Genomic DNA, 23,626 nt, shown 5'->3' with positions numbered 1-23,626 from the left:
ATTTGTACTCACGCACATTTAGATGAATGTCTAACAAAGCCCAAGATACTGTAGAAATTCAGACTACCAGCATCAACCCAGGGAATCATAGATATTGCCTTCTTTTTCTACCATAGAAGGTATATCCATTCCATGTGAGAGAGCCAACCCTTGAGTATTAATGATGCTCTGCTATGCTTGCAGACAGGAACCTACTATAATGACCTCCTGAGCAGCTTCATCCAGAAGGAGATGGAGGCAGATACAAAGACCCAGCCAAACATCAGGGAGAGCCCCTGGAGTCATGTGGAAGAATGGAGGATGGAATTGAACAAGCTGGAGGGGTCAAGGATACCTCAAGAAGACCTAAAGAGCCAACTCGCATTGGCCTGTGGGGCCTCACAGAGAATGGGTCACCATCCAAGAAGCATGCAGGACCTAGGCAGTTAGTGTTCTTAACCACTAAGTCATCACTCTAGCTCCAGTTTGTTTATCATTTAAATATTTGTTTATTTTTGAGCCAGGCTCTTTCTACGGAGACAAGAGTAGCCTCAAATTCAAAGACATCCTCCTGCCTCTGCCCAGGAGTACTGAGATTAAAGGCATGCACCAACATGCCTCAGTTTTTAAACACATATGTACTTAATGTATTTTGATTATTTTTATCCCTAACTATCCCTCCTCAATCTTCCTCTGAGACACTTCTTCTTAATACATCTCTCCTCCTTTTCCCTTTCCTCCTTTTCCTCTCTTTCCTCTTCTCTCCCCTCAAACAATGAGTTCAAGTAGTTTTTAAAATTACTTTAATTAATTAATGATTTTAATTGCTCATTCATAGTTGTGGGACTATTTACTGAATCTCACTGGCTATACCTCTGAAGAAAATTGACTCCTCCTCCCACAGCAACCACTAACTGCCTCATCCCATATTATTGAACATAGTCATGACAATCACCCAACAGATGTTCTTAAAGGCCCATCTCCCAGAGGGTTCTATATTCTGTCAAATTAGCAGTTAACACTACTTATGTCAAAATATATTGTGTCAAATACTCTTTGGAATATTCACAATTTCGAATATATATATTCACAATATATATATATATATTTATATATGTGACACATATCTGATCATATCATTAAGCAAGCACCTTCTATATTCCCCATAAGCCCTCTGTCATTGACATATAACCCTAGTACTTGTTTCCCCCTTTTTTGATAAACATAGAATTTATGCACAATAATAAACACATGAGTATACAGCATAAGCCATTTACCCCTACACTTTATTAAAAAAGTAAAACCATAAGGAGTTTTGGAAGAGAGGAAGCAGGTTTTGCTTTTTCTCTTTGGGGGAAGCAAGCAAAGCTGGGAGAATCACAACATTCAAAATCATAACTTTCATAGGCATAGAGACCTGAGAATGCAAGCTTTAGTTTAGGCAAATGATGGACACCTACCAGTACAGGGAAGGCCCTAAAAGCAAACTGTAGACTTCAGACTTGAGCCTGACGCTTGTCAGAAGGCAAAGAAAAATTTGTACCAGGAGCGAAGGAGGCTGGCTTTGCATTTTTGAAAGGTCACTGTGTTGGCTGGATGAAGGGGAATTAACAGAGGTTGGAGTGTTGACAAGCAATCAGAGTCATTAAAAACAATTTTCAAAGTCAGAGCAGAGAGGAGGGTATGGACATGGATAAAGTGGCAGGTAGTTCAACAGTCACACAAAAAGCTCTCAAAGAAAGAATTCCAAAGTGGCGTTTCTGTGGAAGCCTGGTTGTGAATCCCTTCAAATATTTACCTTATACATTAGAAATACCATTACCATGATTCAAGGAAATCCCAAGGTTTTCAACAATTTTTTATCCAACAAATATTTTTGGTTGTAATTACTGTTCTTTTGTCATTTTATTATTAGCTTTTAATTTACTGTATATTGAGATGTTGTCCATACTAGCCTCAAAAACAACTTCCAAAACCTAGGATTTCCGGTATATACCTCCATACTCACTTTATACAGTGCTGGGGATGAACCCCCAGCAGCATACATGCTAGTGAGAACTCTGTCACCCAAACTACATATAATACTGCCCTTGAACATTATATGAACACAAATTCAGGAGGCAATTATATAGTCTTCAGTTATATAACTTCTCTATGGGTTGCATATAGAACATGTGGGAATTTAGTAAGTTTTGTGAAGGGTATAGTTGAGAGGAGATATTAAATAAATGCCTTTTGTTGAAACTGGAATTAATGTCCATGTTTATGGCTACAAGTACATGTTTCCTTGATGCCTTGCATTCAATTAAATGCTCAGTAAATATTATCACAGTCATAATAGCTTTTGCTATGGGGATTGGAACACTTGATATTCCCATATTCTCCATCATTTTCTCTTGACTTCTCTGACATTCTGACCCTCATTCATTCTTTTGTGGAAACTCCCTTCAAAGGACTTCTCAACAGATTCCTCTGAGCTTCCTCTAACTCCACCTAACCTGTGGTATTTCAATTGTGGGATGGTTCCTTGTCTTTGAAATCCCCTTGTCAGTCTGGTTGGATTACAACACTGTAAGAATTTTTTTTTCTTCTTTCAGTTCTATAACTACACTTAATTTGACACTTAAAAGTATGTTCTCACCCACCCATATCAACAGAGTTTTGTTTGTTGTTTTTTGTTTGTTTTTGTTTTTTAATGTAGCAGAGACATAGCTTACTTACTAAGCTTGTTTGGTGAATCCTTATTTTCCTAGACAAAACCACATGGATTCTGTATGGAGTATCGTTCATTCCACAGATTTGTTGAGCCTGTATCAATGAACACATTTGGAATCCCATCTCCTTTTTGGCAAACTTTTTGGATATATTTTATGCCCAAGACAATACTTCTTGAAACACTCTCCATAGATGTGCTCGATCAAAATACATTGTATACATTTATGATATCCTTAAATAATAATAAAGTGGAGAGTGATTGAGGAAGGCACCTGAAATATACTTCTGCTTCCATATGCATGTATAGATGTATTGTTAACATCTATAATCCCAGCATCTGGAATGCAAAGATATTAGAATTGTCATTTATTTGAATGACTACCTGGACTTCCCCAGTAAGAACGGCCTGGAGTACAACTCATGGGTAAAACTCTCTCTAGTGAGAGACTTTTTGCATGGCTCACTTGAACACATGAGGTGGAGCTGTGAACCCAGACACAAATGCCTATGGAATGGGGTGAATCCTAGTTTGGTGATGACTAGAAATAATTACAGTACCTAGTACATGTTCAACATGAAACTATACCCCTTAATCTTGCCTCAATTGCTTTTTATTTCAAAGACGTATTTCATTTTAATTATGTCTGTGACTGTATGTGGATATGTGCACATGAGTGGAATGGTTGTGGAAGCCAGATGAGGGAACCAGATCGGTTGTAGTTAGAGTTACAGGAAGTTTTAATGAGACCTGAACTGGGGTCCTGAGTGCTTATAGCATATAATTATAAAAAAAAGTCCACACTAAGTCCAGCTAAGTACTGGCAATGGTGGTCTCACCCTCTCCTATGGTTTCTGTGGCTAACAGGCTGCCAAGCTACACTGATCTTCACAGGCCAAGCACCCCCAGTTGCTCGACAGCAGAAAGCCCGCTCGCTCCCTTGGCACGAATTCCCATAACCCCATAAAATGAAAATTCCAGAGGCTTGTAATTTATTAGTTAGATCTATAACAGTAAATCTTCAACCCCCAAAATTCACACACAAGGACTCAAAACTCAATTGATATAAATACAAACTGCACACCTCCATGGGGCAAATGTATCCTGTATTATAATATTTCACCTCTATAATATTCACAGCTACCTGTGGCTCATCCAGGCCACGTGATTCTGCTTCATCTTCCCCCACATTCTCTCTGTCCTGTCTCCTTTCACTTTCCGTAGCCTAAAACTTTAAGTTCCACCTTCCCTTCTGCTCCCCAATCAAAGGGTTTATCCTTATCTGATTTATTAAGATTTCACGTAGCCTCTTCTGCATATAGGCACAATGCACAGGACCAAAAGAACAGAGAGCAATTCACACTTGCCCTTTTTTAAGGTAGGGCAACTTTTGTACTTGGGCTACGGTGACTGATGATGACTGATGATAAAATGGCTGATGGTACCTGGGAGGCTTACAGTTCCATCACAGAGAAAGTGATAAACTGTTTATACTCCCCAGGGTTGGAGCTGAGTAGATGATTCAGCAAGTAAAGGTGCTTGCTGAACAAACATGAGAACCTGAGTTCAAAACTCATGTTTGAATCCCTTGTATCTATATAAAAAGGTTCTGTGTGTGTCTGTGACCCTCCAGCATTGTGTGAGCATAAAGAAGATCACGGAGTAAGCTGGCTGCCACACTAGCTAGCTTCAGATGGACTGGGAGCCCTTTCTTAAGGGTACAAGTATAGCGGCAGATACCCAATTCCCTCCACTAGGCTTTGCAATAGATGAGTACACATGTATGTATATCATAAATACCTCTCTGGTGCTGACAGGGGAATGCAGAGATCTAAGTCAGATGGTTGGCTATTGATTTGAACATCCTAGTGTCTGAGGGACCCCATTTTCCTGTCTTGGGAGTTGAAAGGGAGTAAAACAGAGTTGTTACCAAGGATAATGAATGACTTGGCTTCTGCTTCTGTTTACTTTTTGTGGGTGGAGAGTGCCTTGGTAGGGACTGCCGTTGAAAGTTTAGACAAAAGCCAAGCTCAGCATCTCCTGCTCTTCTTCTCCACCGCCTCCAACTGCTGTATTCTCTTTGGAAAACTTCTTCACTACGACCTCACCTGGGCCAGCTGATTCTGGCTTACCCTTCTCCCTTGGGTTCTATGACATCTATTCCAGGAAGCCTGATTTAATTCTCCAACCACTTCCATGTTGAAGTCTGATGTCTCATACTGACTTATTAGTTACAGGTCAACCCTGTACTTGTTTATATGCCCATCACCAATGAGGCACATGCTCAATATGCCCCTGTGAGGAGGGAGTGAAAATTCCAAATATTACAAGCGGCATAAGCAGGGAAAGCAAACTGGTGGGTAAACCTTCAGGAAACTGCAAGAAGATGGTGACCTGAAAGGTGGAGGTGGAGGTTACTAATAATTAAACTTGTACCAACCATAGGTTTATAAAGTTTAGTTCCAGGGACAAGAGGTAAGAGAGACATGGAGACCTGAATTCCAAACTCTGACCTCTTTACCCTGAGCACCTGCACTCACTGACTTTGGGAGATGGGTGATCTTAAAGCTACTATACCTGTCTGTGAAAGGCTGAAAAACTGAGACTTTCCCAAGGATCTGGGCAAGTGGAAAGAATGGTCAAGGAGATTCCATTTCTTATCCTACTTGATTTTTAGTAGGCTATTGAGAAAGGAGTCTGAGGAGATAGCTAAATCAGTAAAATGTTTGAACTGTAAGCAGGAGAGCCCGAGTTCAATTCATGGAACCTACCTATAAAGCCCTGCAATGTGTTCAGAGTATGGTAATGTACTGGTGTGATGGTCTGTGCATTTGTAATCCCTATACTGGGATTATAAGCATGGGGAAGAGATGCACATACTGGGGCTTGCTAGTCAATCCATCTAACCACATTAGTGAACCCCATGTCAGTGGAAAACCATTCAAATGGCACAGTGGGTAAAGACAGTTGTCACCAAGCTTGAGGACCTGAGTTTTATCTACAGCTGAAATCCACATGGTAGACAAAGAAAAATGAATCTTACATGATATACACCTGCACACACATATTGAAGCAAGCAAAAAATATATCAATAAAATAAAACAAAAAGCAAAAAAAAACCAACCAATACACCCACCCAAAAAATAACAAAGAAACATAATAAAATAATTAAATTCTAAAATGTTGAACAGCTCCTGAGGAATTAAGACACTTAACAACTGTCTTCTGAAATTCACACATGGTTACATGCACCAAAATACATGTATAAATAAATGAACATTCCCCCAACAGAACCTAGAAGAGATTATGGGTCTTGAAAATAAGAACCAGAAACTCCAAATCTCTTGCTGAATTCAATTTTTTTATTTTTTTCATTTTATTTAAAATTTGTGTATATGGGTGTTTGGCTGCATGTGTTTCTGTGCCTGATGTTCAGCTAAGGGTGTCAGATCTCCTTGAACTAGAGAAACAGATGGCTGTTAGCCACTGTGTTGGTGTCTCAAATTAAACCTGGGTCCTCTGAAAGAGCATCCAATGTTCTTAATATCTAAATGATATTTTCTGCACTTCTTGCTGAATTCTGTGCAGCAATTTGCACCCTTCCTGTCTGTCAGGGCAACTGAGCAGCTTGACTTAGAAGAAATACACTACAGTCCCTGCAGTGCAGGACAGGGATGATGGTCGAGACAAAAGAAAATGGGGTGACTGTTGTGAGCTACTAAAAAGCTTAGTCTTCATTTTCATCTTTCCTGGCAACTAAGGAGTTCCCACCCAGGAATGCTGCCTGCCCCGCACTCCCACACATGCCAAACTGACATATACTCTGTAGGAGTTGAACCTTCCCCAGAGGACGGTCCACCCCATTCCTATCTGGTGGTACCAGGCTCTAAGTGAGAAGCTATCAGGTAAAATGTGTGTGTGTGAGTGTGTGTGCGTGTGTGTGTGTGTGTGTGTGTGTGTGTGTGTGTAGGAGGGTAGCGGGGTAAAAAGAAAAGATGTGTACCAGAGGTTTCTCTTTCCTCCTTCAAACTCAGACAGATTAGACACCTTGCTTAGTACTAGAGTCAAGCTTTGCTATGGGCAATAATTACCCTTGGCCTTGTATTAGTATACAAGGTGTTAGTCACTGTATAGGCTCTGAATAATGCCAGATGACATTTGCCAGCTGTGACAGCCATTGCTTCCCTCTAGGGCAAGTAGGTCCTGCCTCTCTTAGCAAGGTGTGTCAACATCCTCCCTGAAGCTAAGCTGAGGGCAGGTTAGTCTGGGTTCAGTCTCTCAGAACCTTACTTGGAGTAAGAAGCAAAGCACAGCCCAGCCAGGCAGGAGGATGGGACAGGAGGACCTGCCCTGCTCAGCACATCAATGCAGGTACCTGCTGACTCTGACTGCCAGTCTTTTGCTCACGTATGGGCCAGGTAAGAAGTAATGGACTCAAAAGACTCTGGGAGGAGAGGAACTAGTAACATGGGTACTCTGGCTTTTGCAAACTGCTCTATGGGTTTGTCACTAGCAGCTGAGAACAGAACTGTAGGTTGAAGGGGACTTTAATTTATGTACACCTGGGTCCCTGACATCTCATGTAAAAGAACTGAATGTGAAGTCAGAATGTACCCTTCAGTGAATTAATTGAATAATCTGAAAGACAATAGGAATTTGAAGAGAGTTAAATGTAGGTATTAGGAGAGTAATATTTTTAAGTGCCACAGCAATAGATGTGTGTGCTACTTTAGATATTTCAAGACTGTATGATCTGCAGTAATTTGAGGTATCAGCAAAAATAGGTATGTCTAAATTCCTTTTTCTCATCCATAGAATCTTGTCTTCAAAGAAGAGTCTGTCTTAGATACATTGTAGTTGGAAGAGAGCTGGTAGATATAAAATGTTTATCGAGAAAAATATATATATATCACAGGAGATAAGGTTTCAGGCATAGCTCATTAGCTATTTTGAGAAAATCTCCTTTTTCTCTCTCCCTTTGTGTGTGTTTCTTTGCACATGTGTGTTTGCATATGTGTCTGTGTGTGTGTGTGTCTCTCTGTGTGTGTGTGTGTTCATGTGCCATAACACAAATTTGAAAGTCAGAGGACAACCTCAGGTGTAATTTTCTCACCTTCCACATTGTCAGAGACAGTCTCTTCTTCATCGTTTGCATATGGCAAGATAGTTAGTCCACGAGTTTCTGGGCACTCAGGTGTCTATGTAGTACTAAGATTGCAGACATGCACTGATAAATATAGTTTAATTGGGTTCTGGAGATCTAAACTTAGACATGTATTGAAAGTGTTTTACCCACTGAACCACCTCCCTGACTTCGTGTTAAATATTAAAAGTACCTTTTAATCACAATTATTTATTTATTTTTATCTATTTATTTGTGTGGGAGGGGCTCACATGCTGTAATATCAAGAGGACATTAGAGGAAAACTTGTAGGAGTCTGTTCTCTTCTTCTGCCATGTGGATCCCTGGATTCACAGTCAGATCATCAGCTTTGGTGGTAAGCTCCTTTGCCTACTAAGCCATCTCACTTTTCCACATTAACTATTTTTTAGCAAGCTTCTTTGTTCTTTATAAAAATGAGCATACTAGTTTTGTCAATTACATGGGCAACTCATAGATGTCCACAAGTGTGAGATAAAAATCAGAACCAGAAGAGTGAGTAGGAGTAGGTTGTCCTTTCCTTCACGGTGTCCCTATTGTTTCCAAACTTGGTGTTCTGCCTCAGAAGCAACCAGGATGAGAGCTCTCTCTTTTTCTCTTTCTTTTAAGTAAATACTTTCTTTAAAACTACCTGATAAGGCTGCACTTTTCTGTACTGATATGTATGAGTTCACAATACTATTATTTTGTACAGGAAATATCTTCTAGGCTCTGAGTGCAACTGACCAGGTTCTGTTTGCTCACTTGCTTAATCATAACCTTATTCTTTCATAACTTTATAGAACCCTGGGCTTCTAGCAGCCAAGAGAAACTCTCAGGGAGGACAAGCTGCCACAGGATTCCTTGATAGTTTATCCAGTGGGTAAGACAAATGACTGCCCACATTGGAGCTACAGTGCTGCACTCGTTAGTGACTCGTTTAGTGACTTTGAAGTATTGTAGTTAGGGAAGTATGCCTTCATTACACGGAAGCACTGGATTTTCAAAACAGGGTACTGGCAAGGAGTTTTACCGCTATGGTTCTTAGGAGGTAGAGAAGGCATTATTTCAGAGTAGACTAAGAGGGCAAAAGCACAATCAACAACTAGTGCCAAGTCTATTTGGGTAGATATGGTGAACTGAATGTAGAGTTATATGATATAAGGATAGGTAGAGGGATGAGCAAAAGTGGAATGACATTCTAGGAACTTTTCCTAAGACCTGTTCTTGATTCCAAAGGATGAACTTTTTAGGTCTGTGGGTCATTTAGGAAAATCTTCCTCAGTTATGCTTCCCCTACCATAGGAAAGAGGTATGTGACTACTGTGGAGGGTCAGGAAGAACACACACACACACACACACACACACACACACAGAGAGAGAGAGAGAGAGAGAGAGAGAGAGAGAGAGAGAGAGAGAGAGAGAGCTCTCCTGCAGAAAAAGATGCAAAATAATCCAGGCCTCAATGTGGAGCCTCCCAAACTCTCCCAAGTGCATACATTTTCTACTGACTTCATGAGCAGGAAAATTTAGACTTTCAAAGGAAATCTTTCCAGTATCTAAAATACACTGAAGTTGGGGCAAAAGAAAGCCCTCAGTGCACTTGGAAAGTTAAATGTCAGTTCATTTACTCTTTGCTAAAGACAAAGACACCTCCATACCTCTGAAAAGGTAGGGGCAAGAGACGTTCAGCATATTCCAATATCCAGAGATAGTTTTGGCTCCTCCCTTGTTCTTTCCTCCCCAAACCCCAAATCATCCTAGCTAGTACTGAAGTATTAAAGTCCTGGCCACCAGGGGACTCTGGAAAAGCATTGCAGTTTGATATCTTTGTGAGGTTCTGACAGCCTTCAGAACTCTTGATACGAAATACTAGTAATGAGTGTTAGCCCTGGAAATCCAAGTGTATTGCTTGCCAGGCAGAGAGAAAATCCAGGCTCTATTGACTATGTATCATTGATTAACTTGATGCTTCTGGTTATCAATTAGCCACTAGTACACCTTGGACAAGCCTCATTGCACCTGGACAAAGCTCCTATATTGTAATATTTTAGTATTATTATTGTTAACTTAGTGTGTTTAGTTTATTTCAATGTAATCATATATGTATGTAGAGGCTAAAACCCCATCATGTTTTATAGGTTGTGGTAACACATATGATATTGAGTATCGACTTGAAGTCTGAAAGATCCTTCAGGGATAAGGATACTCCATCAGTAGATTTTGGAGACCATTGGGTCCTGCTGAAATTCAAAGATTCTTGTAATGTTGAACAAAAATTGAACATTGTCTTAGTTACACTTTTATTGCCATGACAAAAATGCCATGATCAAGGCAACTTATAAATTCATTTGGAGATCCAGACGCCATCATGGACACAAGCTTGGCAGCAGGCAGACATGGCACTGGAGTAGTAATTAAAAGCTTGCATCATGAAATATAACCATGAAGGATTGGGACTTTCATGTACCACTGTCTGCACATGCTCCATTACATGTAGCTGTGGTATTCCAGTATTCCTGCCTACCTAGATGTTTCTTTTTGTAAAAATATTTTAGTGGTTCCTTTGTGAATTTCACATAATGCACCCACCAATCTCACTTATCTCCCTGTCCTTCCTTATCTGCCCTGTGCCCTCATAGTCCCCCCCAAAAAACAAACAACAGACATATAAACAAATATTTTGCCATGGAAGCTGCAGTATGCCACAGTATACCATTTTGCCTCAACAGCTTTTCTTGCAAATGTCCACTGCAGTGAGTCATTTTGTGCTGATTCGAGCCCTTTGCCTTTGGCTCACTGAATCCTCACTGGGATTTCTCTCAGATATCCTGTTGCCCTGTGTTATAGAGATTGTGAAGCTTTGGTTCTGGAGGACCACCCCCTTCACAAGCTCCAGCAGTTCATAGAGTGTAGACATAGGGGTGGGCCAACTCAAAGCTCTGGATCTGGGACTGGGTGGGTTGATCAGCTTGAAGCTCTTCCTCTCACATACCATCAGGGCAAGCTCTTCGGCACCCACACCACCTGGGCCAGATCTCCAGCATAAGCAAGCTTTCTTGAGGTTTCTTATGCATCACACTTAGAACTTAACTCTTCATGTCACTACTCTTCTTCCATGGGAACAGCTGAGAAAACATAGCTGTGCCTGCATCGTCAGACTTTTATCATAGTTTTTTTTCCTGCAGTCACACAGCTGAGTCGGCATACTAAAGTACCTGAAATATACAGGTTTTCATATCCCAGAAAAAATAATTAGACCAGGAATACAGAAATATAGATGTATTATTAAGAAAGGGAAAGCACTCCCAAGAACATAAATGGACAGGTGAGCTGAGCAAAAAGCCTGTGCTCAAAAGTGCTGAAAATTAGGCCTTTATGGATCACGACCCTTTATAGATCATTCACAACACACACATCTTTCTCTTTTTTTACTCGTATATCTTGAGCTTCGGGGAACATGCTGTTTGTTATGTGCAGCCCAGATAGAGAAGAGCTTCCAGCCTTTCTGGCAACTCCCTTTATTTATATATGAACCTTTTTATTTATGTTATATACCTTGGATTTAAACATACTTATTCATTTTTGTGTTTACATCTTGAGGAGTCCAGGCTTTGAAGCAAGTGTGTAGGTCAGAGGACAACTTTCAGGAATCTGTATCTTCTTTCTACCTTGGAAAGATGGTGCCTCTCATGCTGTATTTTCTGCTTCAGTGTATTGTTATTGTCTTGCTAGCCTGTAAGCTTCTTTTTTTTTCGGGTGATGCCTGCGTCTATGACTCTTCATCTCTTCCCTAGGTTTTCTATCTCTAGAGTTGTCTCCCTTTGTGCCTTTTTATTGTTTCTATTTCCATTTTTAGGTCATGGATTTTTTTTTATCTTTTTTAACTTGGGTATTTCTTATTTACATTTCAATTGTTATTCCCTTTCCCGGTTTCCAGGCCAACATCTCCCTAACCCCTCCCCCCGCTTCTCTATGGGTGCCTGTAAGCTTCTATGTGACTCTTCTATTTCCACTTCCTGTCTAACCTAGGAATGGTAAGTTTGCAGACATTCGTTACACACCTGGGAAAAAAGAAGAAAAAGGAGAAAACAACAACAAATATCCCTGCTGGGATGGCAGGTTAGAAAAGGAAGCTTCAAAACCATGAATATAAAAAGTAAATTAAACAACAATAAGGATCCAATAAGAAAGTCAATGACAAAGAAGAAGAGTAGACAACCAAGGGTACTGGACTGAGGTGGCACATATGGATGTGAATTTTTCTATAGAGAAGGAATATAGAAAAGCAAGATATTATAATCAATCTACTCTAATTCATCTTGGTTAATTTTTATTGGTACACCTGGAGAGAATGGTGTTTTTTCCCATCATTTCTGCTTTAATCTCAGAGAAATTCATGTTTAGTGAAGTGAGTTGAGCCAAAACCAAGAAGAAACTCAGAGTTCCAGGACTTGCATTCCTGTCTAGTGTGTAAATGTAAGGCTTTGAATATCTCTGGGCATTTTCTGAATCTGTGAATGTTACCTAGTATTGTGGCCATGGGTGTCGATCAACATACACTAGGGAGTATACTATGTGTGTACTTGTGTATATAAATGTTTAACTGAGACTATATATTTGTGGGTATCTGTATGTGAGAAGGACCATGTATATGCATACAAGTTTGAGGATATTTTGTATGCTTAAGTGAAAATGTGTTCACAAGTTTCTGTCAGCATATCCTTTAGATGGCTGTCTCTGCACATGAGTATTGTACATGTTTGTATTTGGGTCTGCATGAATGTTGTTCTGAGTAAAGATCTGAGCCTGTACTGAAGTGTCCACATCCTGTGTTCCATGGCAAAGAATTGAGCCATAAACACATAAGAAAGAGCAATAGACCCAGTTTGTTGAGAAAGGAAAGCACTCCCAGAATAAGAGCAGGTTAGAGTGCTGAGAAGAGTCCACAACATTGGGCCATGATTCACATGGCCTTTCAAAAGACATTTACATAGCAGCTGTCTCTCTGAAATTTGCAGAGCCTGAGTTTTCCTTGAACATGATCCATTTGTTGTATGAAGGCCAAGTAGTATAGGGCTTTCAATTGTTCTCTACCAATTGCCTTCCTTTATATGTTAATCTTATTGTTTCTTCAGTCTCTTCTCCCACAACATTGTGGGTATGTGTATATAATGAGTTAGTTTCTCTTACAGGAAGATCCCAGTTTTCACTCCTGGTAGAATGCCTTTAATTTCTCATGAGAGAGTCAGCCCTTAACTCTCTCCTTCCAGGGCAGGCAGCAGGGAAAGGAGCCACTTTTACTGAGATCTCAAAGACCTCATCTATCTTTGTGACTTTAGGCTGAACCAACAAGCTGGAAGGCTGGGCAAGGACTAGTAGTTCAGTCTATTGTCTTCAGGAGGCAGGAGTGCTCAACATTTTCAGGACTCTCTGAGCTCCTCCTCACCTGTGAGTGAAGGCTGCTCAGACTGGTCTGACCTCATACTTCTGTGGATCTGGACTTCCACACTGTAAAGAGAGAAACCGTTCCTGCAGCAGGAAGGTGGGGTGGCTCGGGCTGGCTCTTGGGTGTCCCCATACCCTCCTGATCTTCCTTCCCATCTTTCTTCACCAGTTTTACCGGATTGCATTTATCTGTTTCTGAGACATGTTCTTGATGTTTGTAAATCTGACAAGTTACTCCACTGGTAAAACCCACTCATTCCTACAATTATCATCTTTCTTCAATATCTATAGAGAAATGGGTTCAGATGTTCTGGGACACTAAATTCCCAGGATGATAAAGTCGCTTTTAGAAAAAGCTGTGGCTTTTAGCATGGCCTACCGACATTTTTCCCATATAATTTCAATCCTCTCTAGACTACTTATAATATCTATTGTAATTCATCTGTATCTGTAAGTGATCTGTAAATAGTTGTTACAAGGTGTTTAAGGGACTAATAAGGACGAAAGCCTATATGGTTTTAGTAAAAGTATATTTGTTCTTTCTAAATATTTCATCCTATAGTTGATTGAATAACAAAGACAGGGAGGGGAATATCTGAAAAAGTCATAGATACAGAGAGAAAGAAATGTAGCATGATTTCTCTCATATGAAAAGAGTGGACTTAAATATAAATATATAAGTATCCATGGATGAGTGGGTATGAGTATGTATTGGTGAATATATTATGTATGTATAATCCTTTGGTGGCCCTGTTCTTATTTTTATTGATGCTGTGCACAACCTACTAAGTTGTTTATTGGCTTTTTTCCATGGCACGGGCTCAAGTATTTTAATATAGTGTAATCTTATAATAGGAGGAGCTTCTCAGTCCCAGAACAGTCAGTCATGTACATGGTTCTGGACAATTCATGTTAAGGAGGTTTAGAGCATAGAACTGTCCTTGTGTTGGTCAGAGGGTGGACTTCATCATGAAACCTCTACTCACAAGAAGGTAGTAGTACACAAATTCCTAGTTGTAAAAATCAACAGTATTTTCAGATGTGACTTGTCTCACTGTATGTCATATAGAAGCAAATATCTGTTTCATGAAGGAATGAGAACAAACTTCACTAGGTGTCAGTGGCTGAGGACACAGAGACACAATTCCACACTCTCATCCTCAGAAGCCTGTAGCATTCCATTAACCTTTTAGGAACCTCAACTTTTAGGAACCTCAAAGCTGGATTCAAGGCTTTGATAAAAAAAGAATTTCAGGACTAGCTAGTATGAAGCAGAGTTAAAGATTTATTAAAGATATTTCAATGAAAAGTTAAATGTGAAGATTAAGAATAAAAGGGGAATCCCATGGGGAAATTGAAGCATATTGACTTTTAAATATGTGCTTTCCAGGGATAATAAGAAATAAAAAATATTACACAATTATCAATATGAAGTTTTTCCCCATCTTTAATAAATTGGGTATTTCTTTTTTACATTTCTTTTTTTTTAATCTTTATTAACTTGAATATTTCTTATTTACATTTTGATTGTTATTCCCTTTCCCGGTTTCCAGGCAAACATCGCCCTAATCCCTCCTCCTCCCCTTCCTTATGGGTGTTCCCCTCCCAACCCTCCCCCCATTGCCGCCCTCCCCCCAACAGTCTAGTTCACTGGGGGTTCAGTCTTAGCAGGACCCAGGGCTTCCCCTTCCTCTGGTGCTCTTTCTAGGATATTCATTGCTACCTATGAGGTCAGAGTCCAGGGTCAGTCCATGTATAGTCTTTAGGTAGTGGCTTAGTCCCTGGAAGCTCTGGTTGCTTGAAATTGTTGTACATATGGGGTCTCGAGCCCCTTCAAGCTCTTCCAGTTCTTTCTCTGATTCCTTCAACGGGGGTCCTATTCTCAGTTCAGTGGTTTGCTGCTGGCATTCGCCTCTGTATTTGCTGTATTCTGGCTGTGTCTCTCAGGAGCGATCTACATCCGGCTCCTGTAGGTCTGCACTTCTTTGCTTCATCCATCTTGTCTAATTGGGTGGCTGTATATGTATGGGCCACATGTGGGGCAGGCTCTGAATGGGAGTTCCTTCAGGCTCTGTTTTAATCTTTGCCTCTCTCTTCCTTGCCAAGGGTATTCTTGTTCCCCTTTTAGAGAAGGAGTGAAGCATTCACATTTTGATCATCCGTCTTGACTTTCATTTGTTCTAGACACCTAGAGTAATTCAAGCATTTGGGCTAATAGCCACTTATCAGTAAGTGCATACCATGTATGTCTTTCTGTGATTGGGTTAGCTCATTCAGGATGATATTTTCCAGTTCCAACCATTTGCCTACGAATTTCATAAAGCCGTTGTTTTTGATAGCTGAGTAATATTCCATTGTGTAGATGTACCACATTTTCTGTAGCCATTCCTCTGTTGAAGGGCATCTGGGTTCTTTCCAGCTTCTGGCTATTATAAATAAGGCTGCGATGAACATAGTGGAGCACGTGTCTTTTTTATATGTTGGGGCATCTTTTGGGTATATGCCCAAGAGAGGTATAGCTGGATCCTCAGGCAGTTCAATGTCCAATTTTCTGAGGAACCTCCAGACTGATTTCCAGAATGGTTGTACCAGTCTGCAATCCCACCAACAATGGAGGAGTGTTCCTCTTTCTCCGCATCCTCGCCAGCATCTGCTGTCACCTGAGTTTTTGATCTTAGCCATTCTCACTGGTGTGAGGTGAAATCTCAGGGTTGTTTTGATTTGCATTTCCCTTATGACTAAAGATGTTGAACATTTCTTTAGGTGTTTCTCAGCCATTCGGCATTCCTCAGCTGTGAATTCTTTGTTTAGCTCTGAACCCCATTTTTAATAGGGTTATTTGTTTCCCTGCGGTCTAACTTCTTGAGTTCTTTGTATATTTTGAATATAAGGCCTCTATCTGTTGTAGGATTGGTAAATATCTTTTCCCAATCTGTTGGTTGCCGATTTGTCCTAACCACAGTGTCCTTTGCCTTACAGAAGCTTTGCAGTTTTATGAGATCCCATTTGTTGATTCTTGATCTTAGAGCATAAGCCATTGGTGTTTTGTTCAGGAAATTTTTTCCAGTGCCCATGTGTTCCAGATGCTTCCCTAGTTTTTCTTCTATTAGATTGAGTGTATCAGGTTTGATGTGGAGGTCCTTGATCCACTTGGACTTAAGCTTTGTACAGGGTGATAAGCATGGATCAATCTGCATTTTCTACATGTTGACCTCCAGTTGAACCAGCACCATTTGCTGAAAATGCTATCTTTTTTCCATTGGATGGTTTTGGCTCCTTTGTCAAAAATCAAGTGACCATAGGTGTGTGGGTTCATTTCTGGGTCTTCAATTCTATTCCATTGGTCTATCTGTCTGTCTCTGTACCAGTACCATGCAGTTTTTATCACTATTGCTCTGTAATACTGCTTGAGTTCAGGGATAGTGATTCCCCCTGAAGTCCTTTTATTGTTGAGGATAGTTTTACCTATCCTGGGTTTTTTGTTATTCCAGATGAATTTGCAAATTGTTCTGTCTAACTCTTTGAAGAATTGGATTGGTATTTTGATGGGGATTGCATTGAATCTGTAGATTGCTTTTGGTAAAATGGCCATTTTTACTATATTAGTCCTGCCAACCAATGGCATGGGAGATCTTTCCATCTTCTGAGGTCTTCTTCAATTTCTTTCTTCAGTGTCTTGAAGTTCTTATTGTACAGATCTTTTACTTGCTTTGTTAAAGTCACACCGAGGTACTTTATATTATTTGGGTCTATTATGAAGGGTGTTGTTTCCCTAATTTCTTTCTCGGCTTGTTTCTCTTTTGTGTAGAGGAAGGCTACTGATTTATTTGAGGTAATTTTATACCCAGCCACTTTGCTGAAGTTGTTTATCAGCTTTAGTAGTTCTCTGGTGGAACTTTTGGGATCACTTAAATATACTATCATATCCTCTGCAAATAGTGATATTTTGACTTCTTCTTTTCCGATCTGTATCCGCTGGACCTCCTTTTGTTGTCTGATTGCTCTGGCTAGAACTTCAAGAACTATATTGAATAAGTAGGGAGAGAGTGGGCAGCCTTGTCTAGTCCCTGATTTTAGTGGGATTGCTTCAAGTTTCTCTCCATTTAGTTTAATGTTAGCAACTGGTTTGCTGTATATGGCTTTTACTATGTTTAGGTATGGGCCTTGAATTCCTATTCATTCCAGGACTTTTATCATGAAGGGGTGTTGAATTTTGTCAAATGCTTTCTCAGCATCTAATGAAATGATCATGTGGTTTTGTTCTTTCAGTTTGTTTATATAATGGATCTCGTTGATGGTTTTCCATATATTAAACCATCCCTGCATGCCTGGGATGAAGCCTACTTGATCATGGTGGATGATTGTTTTGATGTGCTCTTGGATTCGGTTTGCCAGAATTTTGTTGAGTATTTTTGCGTCGATATTCATAAGGGAAATTGGTCTGAAGTTCTCTTTCTTTGTTGGGTCTTTGTGTGGTTTAGGTATAAGAGTAATTGTGGCTTCATAGAAGGAATTCGGGAGTGATCCATCTGTTTCAATTTTGTGGAATAGTTTGGATAATATTGGTATGAGGTCTTCTATGAAGGTTTGATAGAATTCTACACTAAACCCATCTGGACCTGGGCTCTTTTTGGTTGGGAGACCTTTAATGACTGCTTCTATTTCCTTAGGAGATATGGGATTGTTTAACTGGTTTATCTGTTCCTGATTTAACTTCGGTACCTGATATTTGTCTAGGAAATTGTCCATTTCCTGTAGATTTTCAAGTTTTGTTGAATATAGGCTTTTATAGTAAGATCTGATGATTTTTTTAATTTCCTCTGAATATGTAGTTATGTCTCCCTTTTCATTTCTGATTTTGTTAATTTGTACATACTCTCTGTGTCCTCTCGTTAGTCTGGCTAAGGGTTTATCTATCTTGTTGATTTTCTCAAAGAACCAACTTTTGGTTCTGTTGATTTTTTCTATGGTCCTTTTTGTTTCTACTTGGTTGATTTCAGCTCTGAGTTTGATTATTTCCTGCCTTCTACTCCTCCTGGGTGTATTTGCTTCTTTTTGTTCTAGAGCTTTTAGGTGTGCTGTCAAGCTGCTGACATATGCTCTTTCCTGTTTCTTTCTGCAGGCACTCAGCGCTATGAGTTTTCCTCTTAGCACAGCTTTCATTGTGTCCCATAAGTTTGGGTATGTTGTACCTTCATTTTCATTAAATTCTAAAAAGTCTTTAATTTCTTTCTTTATTTCTTCCTTGACCAGGTTATCGCTGAGTAGAGCATTGTTCAACTTCCACATATATGTGGGCATTCTTCCCTTATTATTATTGAAGACCAGTTTTAGGCCGTTGTGGTCCGATAGCACGCATGGGATTATTTCTATCTTTCTGTACCTGTTGAGGCCCGTTTTTTGACAAATTATATGGTCAATTTTGGAGAAAGTACCATGAGGAGCTGAGAAGAAGGTATATCCTTTTGCTTTAGGATAGAATGTTCTATAAATATCTGTTAAGTCCATTTGGCTCATGACTTCTCTTAGTCTGTCTCCGTCTCTGTTTAATTTCTGTTTCCATGATCTGTCCATTGATGAGAGTGGGGTGTTGAAATCTCCCACTATTATTTTGTGAGGTGGAATGTGTGTTTTGAGCTTTAGTAAGGTTTCTTTTACGTATGTAGGTGCCCTTGTATTTGGGGCATAGATATTTAGGATTGAGAGTTCATCTTGGTGGATTTTTCCTTTGATGAATATGAAGTGTCCTTCCTTATCTTTTTTGATGACTTTTAATTGACAATTGATTTTATTTGATATTAGAATGGCTACTCCAGCTTGCTTCTTCTGACCATTTGCTTGGAAAGTTGTTTTCCAGCCTTTCACTCTGAGGTAGTGTCTGTCTTTGTCTCTGAGGTGTGTTTCCTATAGGCAGCAGAATGCAGGGTCCTCATTGCGTATCCAGTTTGTTAATCTATGTCTTTTTATTGGGGAGTTGAGGCCATTGATGTTGAGAGATATTAAGGAATAGTGATTATTGCTTCCTGTTATATTCATATTTGGATGTGAGGTTATGTTTGTGTGCTTTTCTTCTCTTTGTTTTGTTGCCAAGACGATTAGTTTCTTGCTTCTTCTAGGGTATAGCTTGCCTCCTTATGTTGGGCTTTACCCTTTATTATCCTTTGTAGCGCTGGATTTGTAGAAAGATATTGTGTAAATTTGGCTTTGTCATGGAATATCTTGGTTTCTCCATCTATGTTAATTGAGAGTTTTGCAGGATACAGTAACCTGGGCTGGCACTTGTGTTCTCTTAGGGTCTGTATGACATCTTTCCAGGATCTTCTGGCCTTCATAGTTTCTGGCGAAAAGTCTGGTGTGATTCTGATAGGTCTGCCTTTATATGTTACTTGACCTTTTTCCCTTACTGCTTTTAATGTTCTTTCTTTATTTTGTGCGTTTGGTGTTTTGACTATTCTGTGACCGGAGGTGTTTCTTTTCTGGTCCAATCTATTTGGAGTTCTGTAGGCTTCTTGTATGCCTATGGGTATCTCTTTTTTTAGGTTAGGGAAGTTTTCTTCTATGATTTTGTTGAAGATATTTACTGGTCCCTTGAGCTGGGAGTCTTCACTCTCTTCTATACCTATTATCCTTAGGTTTGATCTTCTCATTGAGTCCTGTATTTCCTGTATGTTTTGGACCAGTAGCTTTTTCTGCTTTACATTATCTTTGACAGTTGAGTTCATGATTTCTAGGGAATCTTCTGCTCCCGAGATTCTCTCTTCCATCTCTTGTATTCTGTTGGTGAAGCTTCTATCTACAGCTCCTTGTCTCTTCTTTTGATTTTCTATATCCAGGGTTGTTTCCATGTGTTCTTTCTTGATTGCTTCTATTGCCATTTTTAATTCCTTCAACTGTTTGATTGTGTTTTCCTGGAATTCTTTCAGGGATTTTTGTGTCTCCTCTCTATGGATTTCTACTCGTTTATTTATGTTTTCCTGGAATTCTTTCAGGCATTTTTGTGATTCCTCTCTGTAGGCTTCTACTTGTTCTCTAAGGGAGTTCTTCACGTCTTTCTTGAAGTCCTCCAGCATCATGATCAAATATGATTTTGAAACTAGATCTTGCTTTTCTGGTGTGTTTGGATATTCCATGTTTATTGTGGTGGGAGAATTGGGCTTAAATGATGCCATGTAGTCTTGGTTTCTGTTGCTTGGGTTCCTGTGCTTGCCTCTCGCCATCAGATTATCTCTAGTGTTACTTTGTTCTGCTATTTCTGACAGTGGCTAGACTGTCCTATAAGCCTGTGTGTCAGGAGTGCTTTAGACCTCTTTTCCTGTTTTCTTTCAGCCAGTTATGGGGACAGAGTGTTCTGCTTTCGGGCGTGTAGTCCTTCCTCTCTACAGGTCTTCAGCTGTTCCTGTGGGCCTGTGTCTTGAGTTCACCAGGCAGGTCACTTGCAGCGGAAAAGTTGGTCCTACCTGAGGTTCCGAGGCTCAAGTGTGCTCGTGGGGTACTGCCCAAGTCCTCTCCGCGGCGGCAGCATCCGAGAAGATCTGCGCTGCTCTTTCCGGGAGCTTCAGTGCACCAGGGTTCCAGATGACGTTTGGTGTTTTCCTCTGGCGTCTGGATGTGCGCAGAGTGCAGTCTCTTCTGGTTTCCCAGGCGTGTCTGCCTCTCTGTAGGTTTAGCTCTCCCTCCCACGGGATTTGGGTGCAGAGAACTGTTTATCCCGTCCGCTTCCCTCAGGTTCCAGTGGTGTCTCAGGCGCAGGGGTCCTGCCGCTCCTGGGCCCTCCCCCATGGGATCCCAGAGGCCCTATACAGTTTCCTCCCGGGCCAGGGATGTGGGCAGGGGTGGGCAGTGCTGGTGGTCTCCTCTGCTCTGCAGCCTCAGGAGTGCACACCTGACCAGGCGGTGAGGTCTCTCTCCCACGGGGTTTGGGAGCAGAGAGCTGCTGCAGGCCGGGATCCGCGGGTGTGGGGGTAAACGACCTTCTAAATATACTTCCCTTCACTGTCCAATGGCAATTATAATCTCCCAAGATAGAGTATAAACAGTTATTGCAACCCAACTTATCTAGAATAGCTAAACCTGGTATTAGGGATATATGCCTGTGTGTGCATGTGTGTATGTGTGAGCGTGTGTGTGTGTGTCTCTTTTTTACATTTCAAACGTTATTCCCTTCACCAGTTTCCAGGCCCACATTCCCCTAACCCCTCTCCCTCCCCTTCTACATGGGTGTTCCCCTCCCATTCTCCCCCCATTACCACCCTCCCCCCAAGAATCCTGAGTGGTTCTCAAGTTATATCTCAAAAGGTTATTAAGAAATATTTGTTTTTCTATTGCCATCTTCTTTTTGAAATTTATTTTTTCTTGGATATTTTATGTATTTACATTTCAAGTCCAATTGGATCAAATCCCAAAACCCCTCCCACGTACACTCCCTCTGCTTCTGCTTCTAAGAGGATGCTCCCACTCCCACTTACCCACTCCCACTTCAATGCCATGGCAGTCCCCTATATTGGGGAAACGAGCCTTCTCTCAGGAGATACCCATATCTGACTCCTGTCAGCAAACATTTCTTGGCATCAGCAATAGTGACTGGGTTTAATGGCTGCATGTGGGATAGATTGTCCAGTGGACCCATCTCTAAATGACCTTTTCTTCAGTCCCTGCTCCATTCTTTGTCCCTGTATTTCCTCCTGTGAGTATTTTGTTCTCTCTTCTAAGAAGGACTGAAGCATACACATTTATTCTTCCTCCTTGTTGAGCTTCATATGATCTGTGAATATTTTCTTAGGTATTCCAAACTTTGGGGCTAATATCTACTTATCAGTGAGTGGATACCATGTGTGTTCTTTTGTGACTAGAATATCTCACTAAGGGTGATATTTTCTAGTTCCATCCATTTGCCTAAGTGTTTCATGTAATCATTGTTTTTAACAGTTGAATAGTACACCATTGTGTAAAGGTACCACATTTTCTGTATCCATTCTTCTATTGAAGGACATATGAGTCCTTTCCAGCTTCTGGCTATTATAAATAAGACTGCTATATACATAGTAGAGCATGTGTCCTTGTTATACATTGGAGCACCTTTTGGTTTTATACCTAGGAGTGGTATACCTTGGTCCGCAGATAGTACTATTTCCAATTTTGTGAGCAATCTCCAGTCTGATTTCCAGAATGGTTGTACCAGTTTACAGTCCCACAAACAATGGAGAAGTAGTTCCTATTTCTCCACATCCTCTCCTGAGTTTTAATCCTAGCCATTATGACTGATGTGAGATGGAATTTTAGAGTTGTTTTGATTTTCATTTCCCTGATGTTTAAGGATATTGAACATTTACTTGGGTGCTTCTAAGCCATTTGGTCTTTCTCAGGTGGTAATTCTTTTTTAGCTCAGTGTGCAATTTTTAGTAGGATTATTTGATTTGCTGGAATCTAATTTCTTGGCTTAATTGTATACATTGGATATTAGTCCTTCACTGGATGTAGGATTGGTAATAATCTTTTCCCAATCTGTTGGTTGACATTTTGTCCTATTGACAGTGTCCTTTACCTTACAGAAGTTTTGCAATGTTTTGAGGGCCCACTGATCTATTCTTGATCTAAGAGCATAAGACATCAGTATTCTGTTCAGGAAATTTTCACCTGTGTCCATGTGTTCGAAGCTCTTCCCCACATTCTTTTCTGTTAGTTTCAGTGTATCTGGTATTATTTTGAGGTCTGAATCTACTTGGAGTTGAGATTTGTACAAGGAGATAATAATAGGTAAGTTTTCATTCTTCTACATGCTGACCGTTAAAACAACACCATTTGTTGAAAATGTCCTTTTTCCATTGGATAATTTTAGCTCCTTTTTCAAAGATCAAGTGACCATAGGTATATGGTTTTATTTCTGGGTCATTGATTCCATTCCGTTGGTCTACCTGCCTGTTTCTGTACAAATACCATGCAATTTTAATCATGATTGCTCTGTAATACACCTTGAGGTCAGGCATGGAGATTGCTCCAGAAGTTCTTTTATTGTTCAGAATAGATTTTGCTATCCTAGGTTTTTTGTTATTCCAAATGTATTTTCAAATTGCTTTTCCTGTGAAAAATTGAGTTGGATTTTGGGTGGGGATTTCATTAAATATCATTAAATATGGCTTTCAGCAAGATGGCCATTTTTACTATGTTAATCAATTATCATGGGAGATCTTTCCATCTTCTGAGATCCTCTTCAATTTCTTTCTCCAGGGACTTGAAATTCTTGTCATACAAGACAAGAATTGCTTGTTTAGAGTCCCATCAAGGTATTTTACATTATTTGTGACTATGTGATGGAATTCTTTTCCCTAATTTCTTTCTCAGTCTGTTTA

At 40.2% G+C, this 23,626-nt stretch overlaps 1 protein-coding gene across 1 annotated transcript in view; it reads left to right on the top strand.

Moving 5' to 3' along the window:
• Positions 1-6,953: 6,953 nt before the first annotated feature.
• Positions 6,954-23,626, top strand: part of Muc16 (mucin 16, cell surface associated) — a 203,053-nt gene continuing 186,380 nt past the window's right edge. Inside the window, 1 exon segment of the mRNA NM_001428753.1 lies at positions 6,954-7,110. Coding sequence (NP_001415682.1) covers positions 7,023-7,110 — 88 coding nt within the window. The 5' untranslated portion in view covers positions 6,954-7,022.

Source organism: Rattus norvegicus, chromosome 8 (assembly GCF_021556685.1).
Source record: "Rattus norvegicus strain SHRSP/BbbUtx chromosome 8, alternate assembly SHRSP_T2T, whole genome shotgun sequence".
In the NCBI taxonomy this organism is placed as follows: Eukaryota; Metazoa; Chordata; class Mammalia; order Rodentia; family Muridae; genus Rattus; species Rattus norvegicus.
The sequence above is the reverse complement of the archived record's forward strand: the minus strand, read 5'-3'. Positions and strand labels throughout refer to the sequence as shown.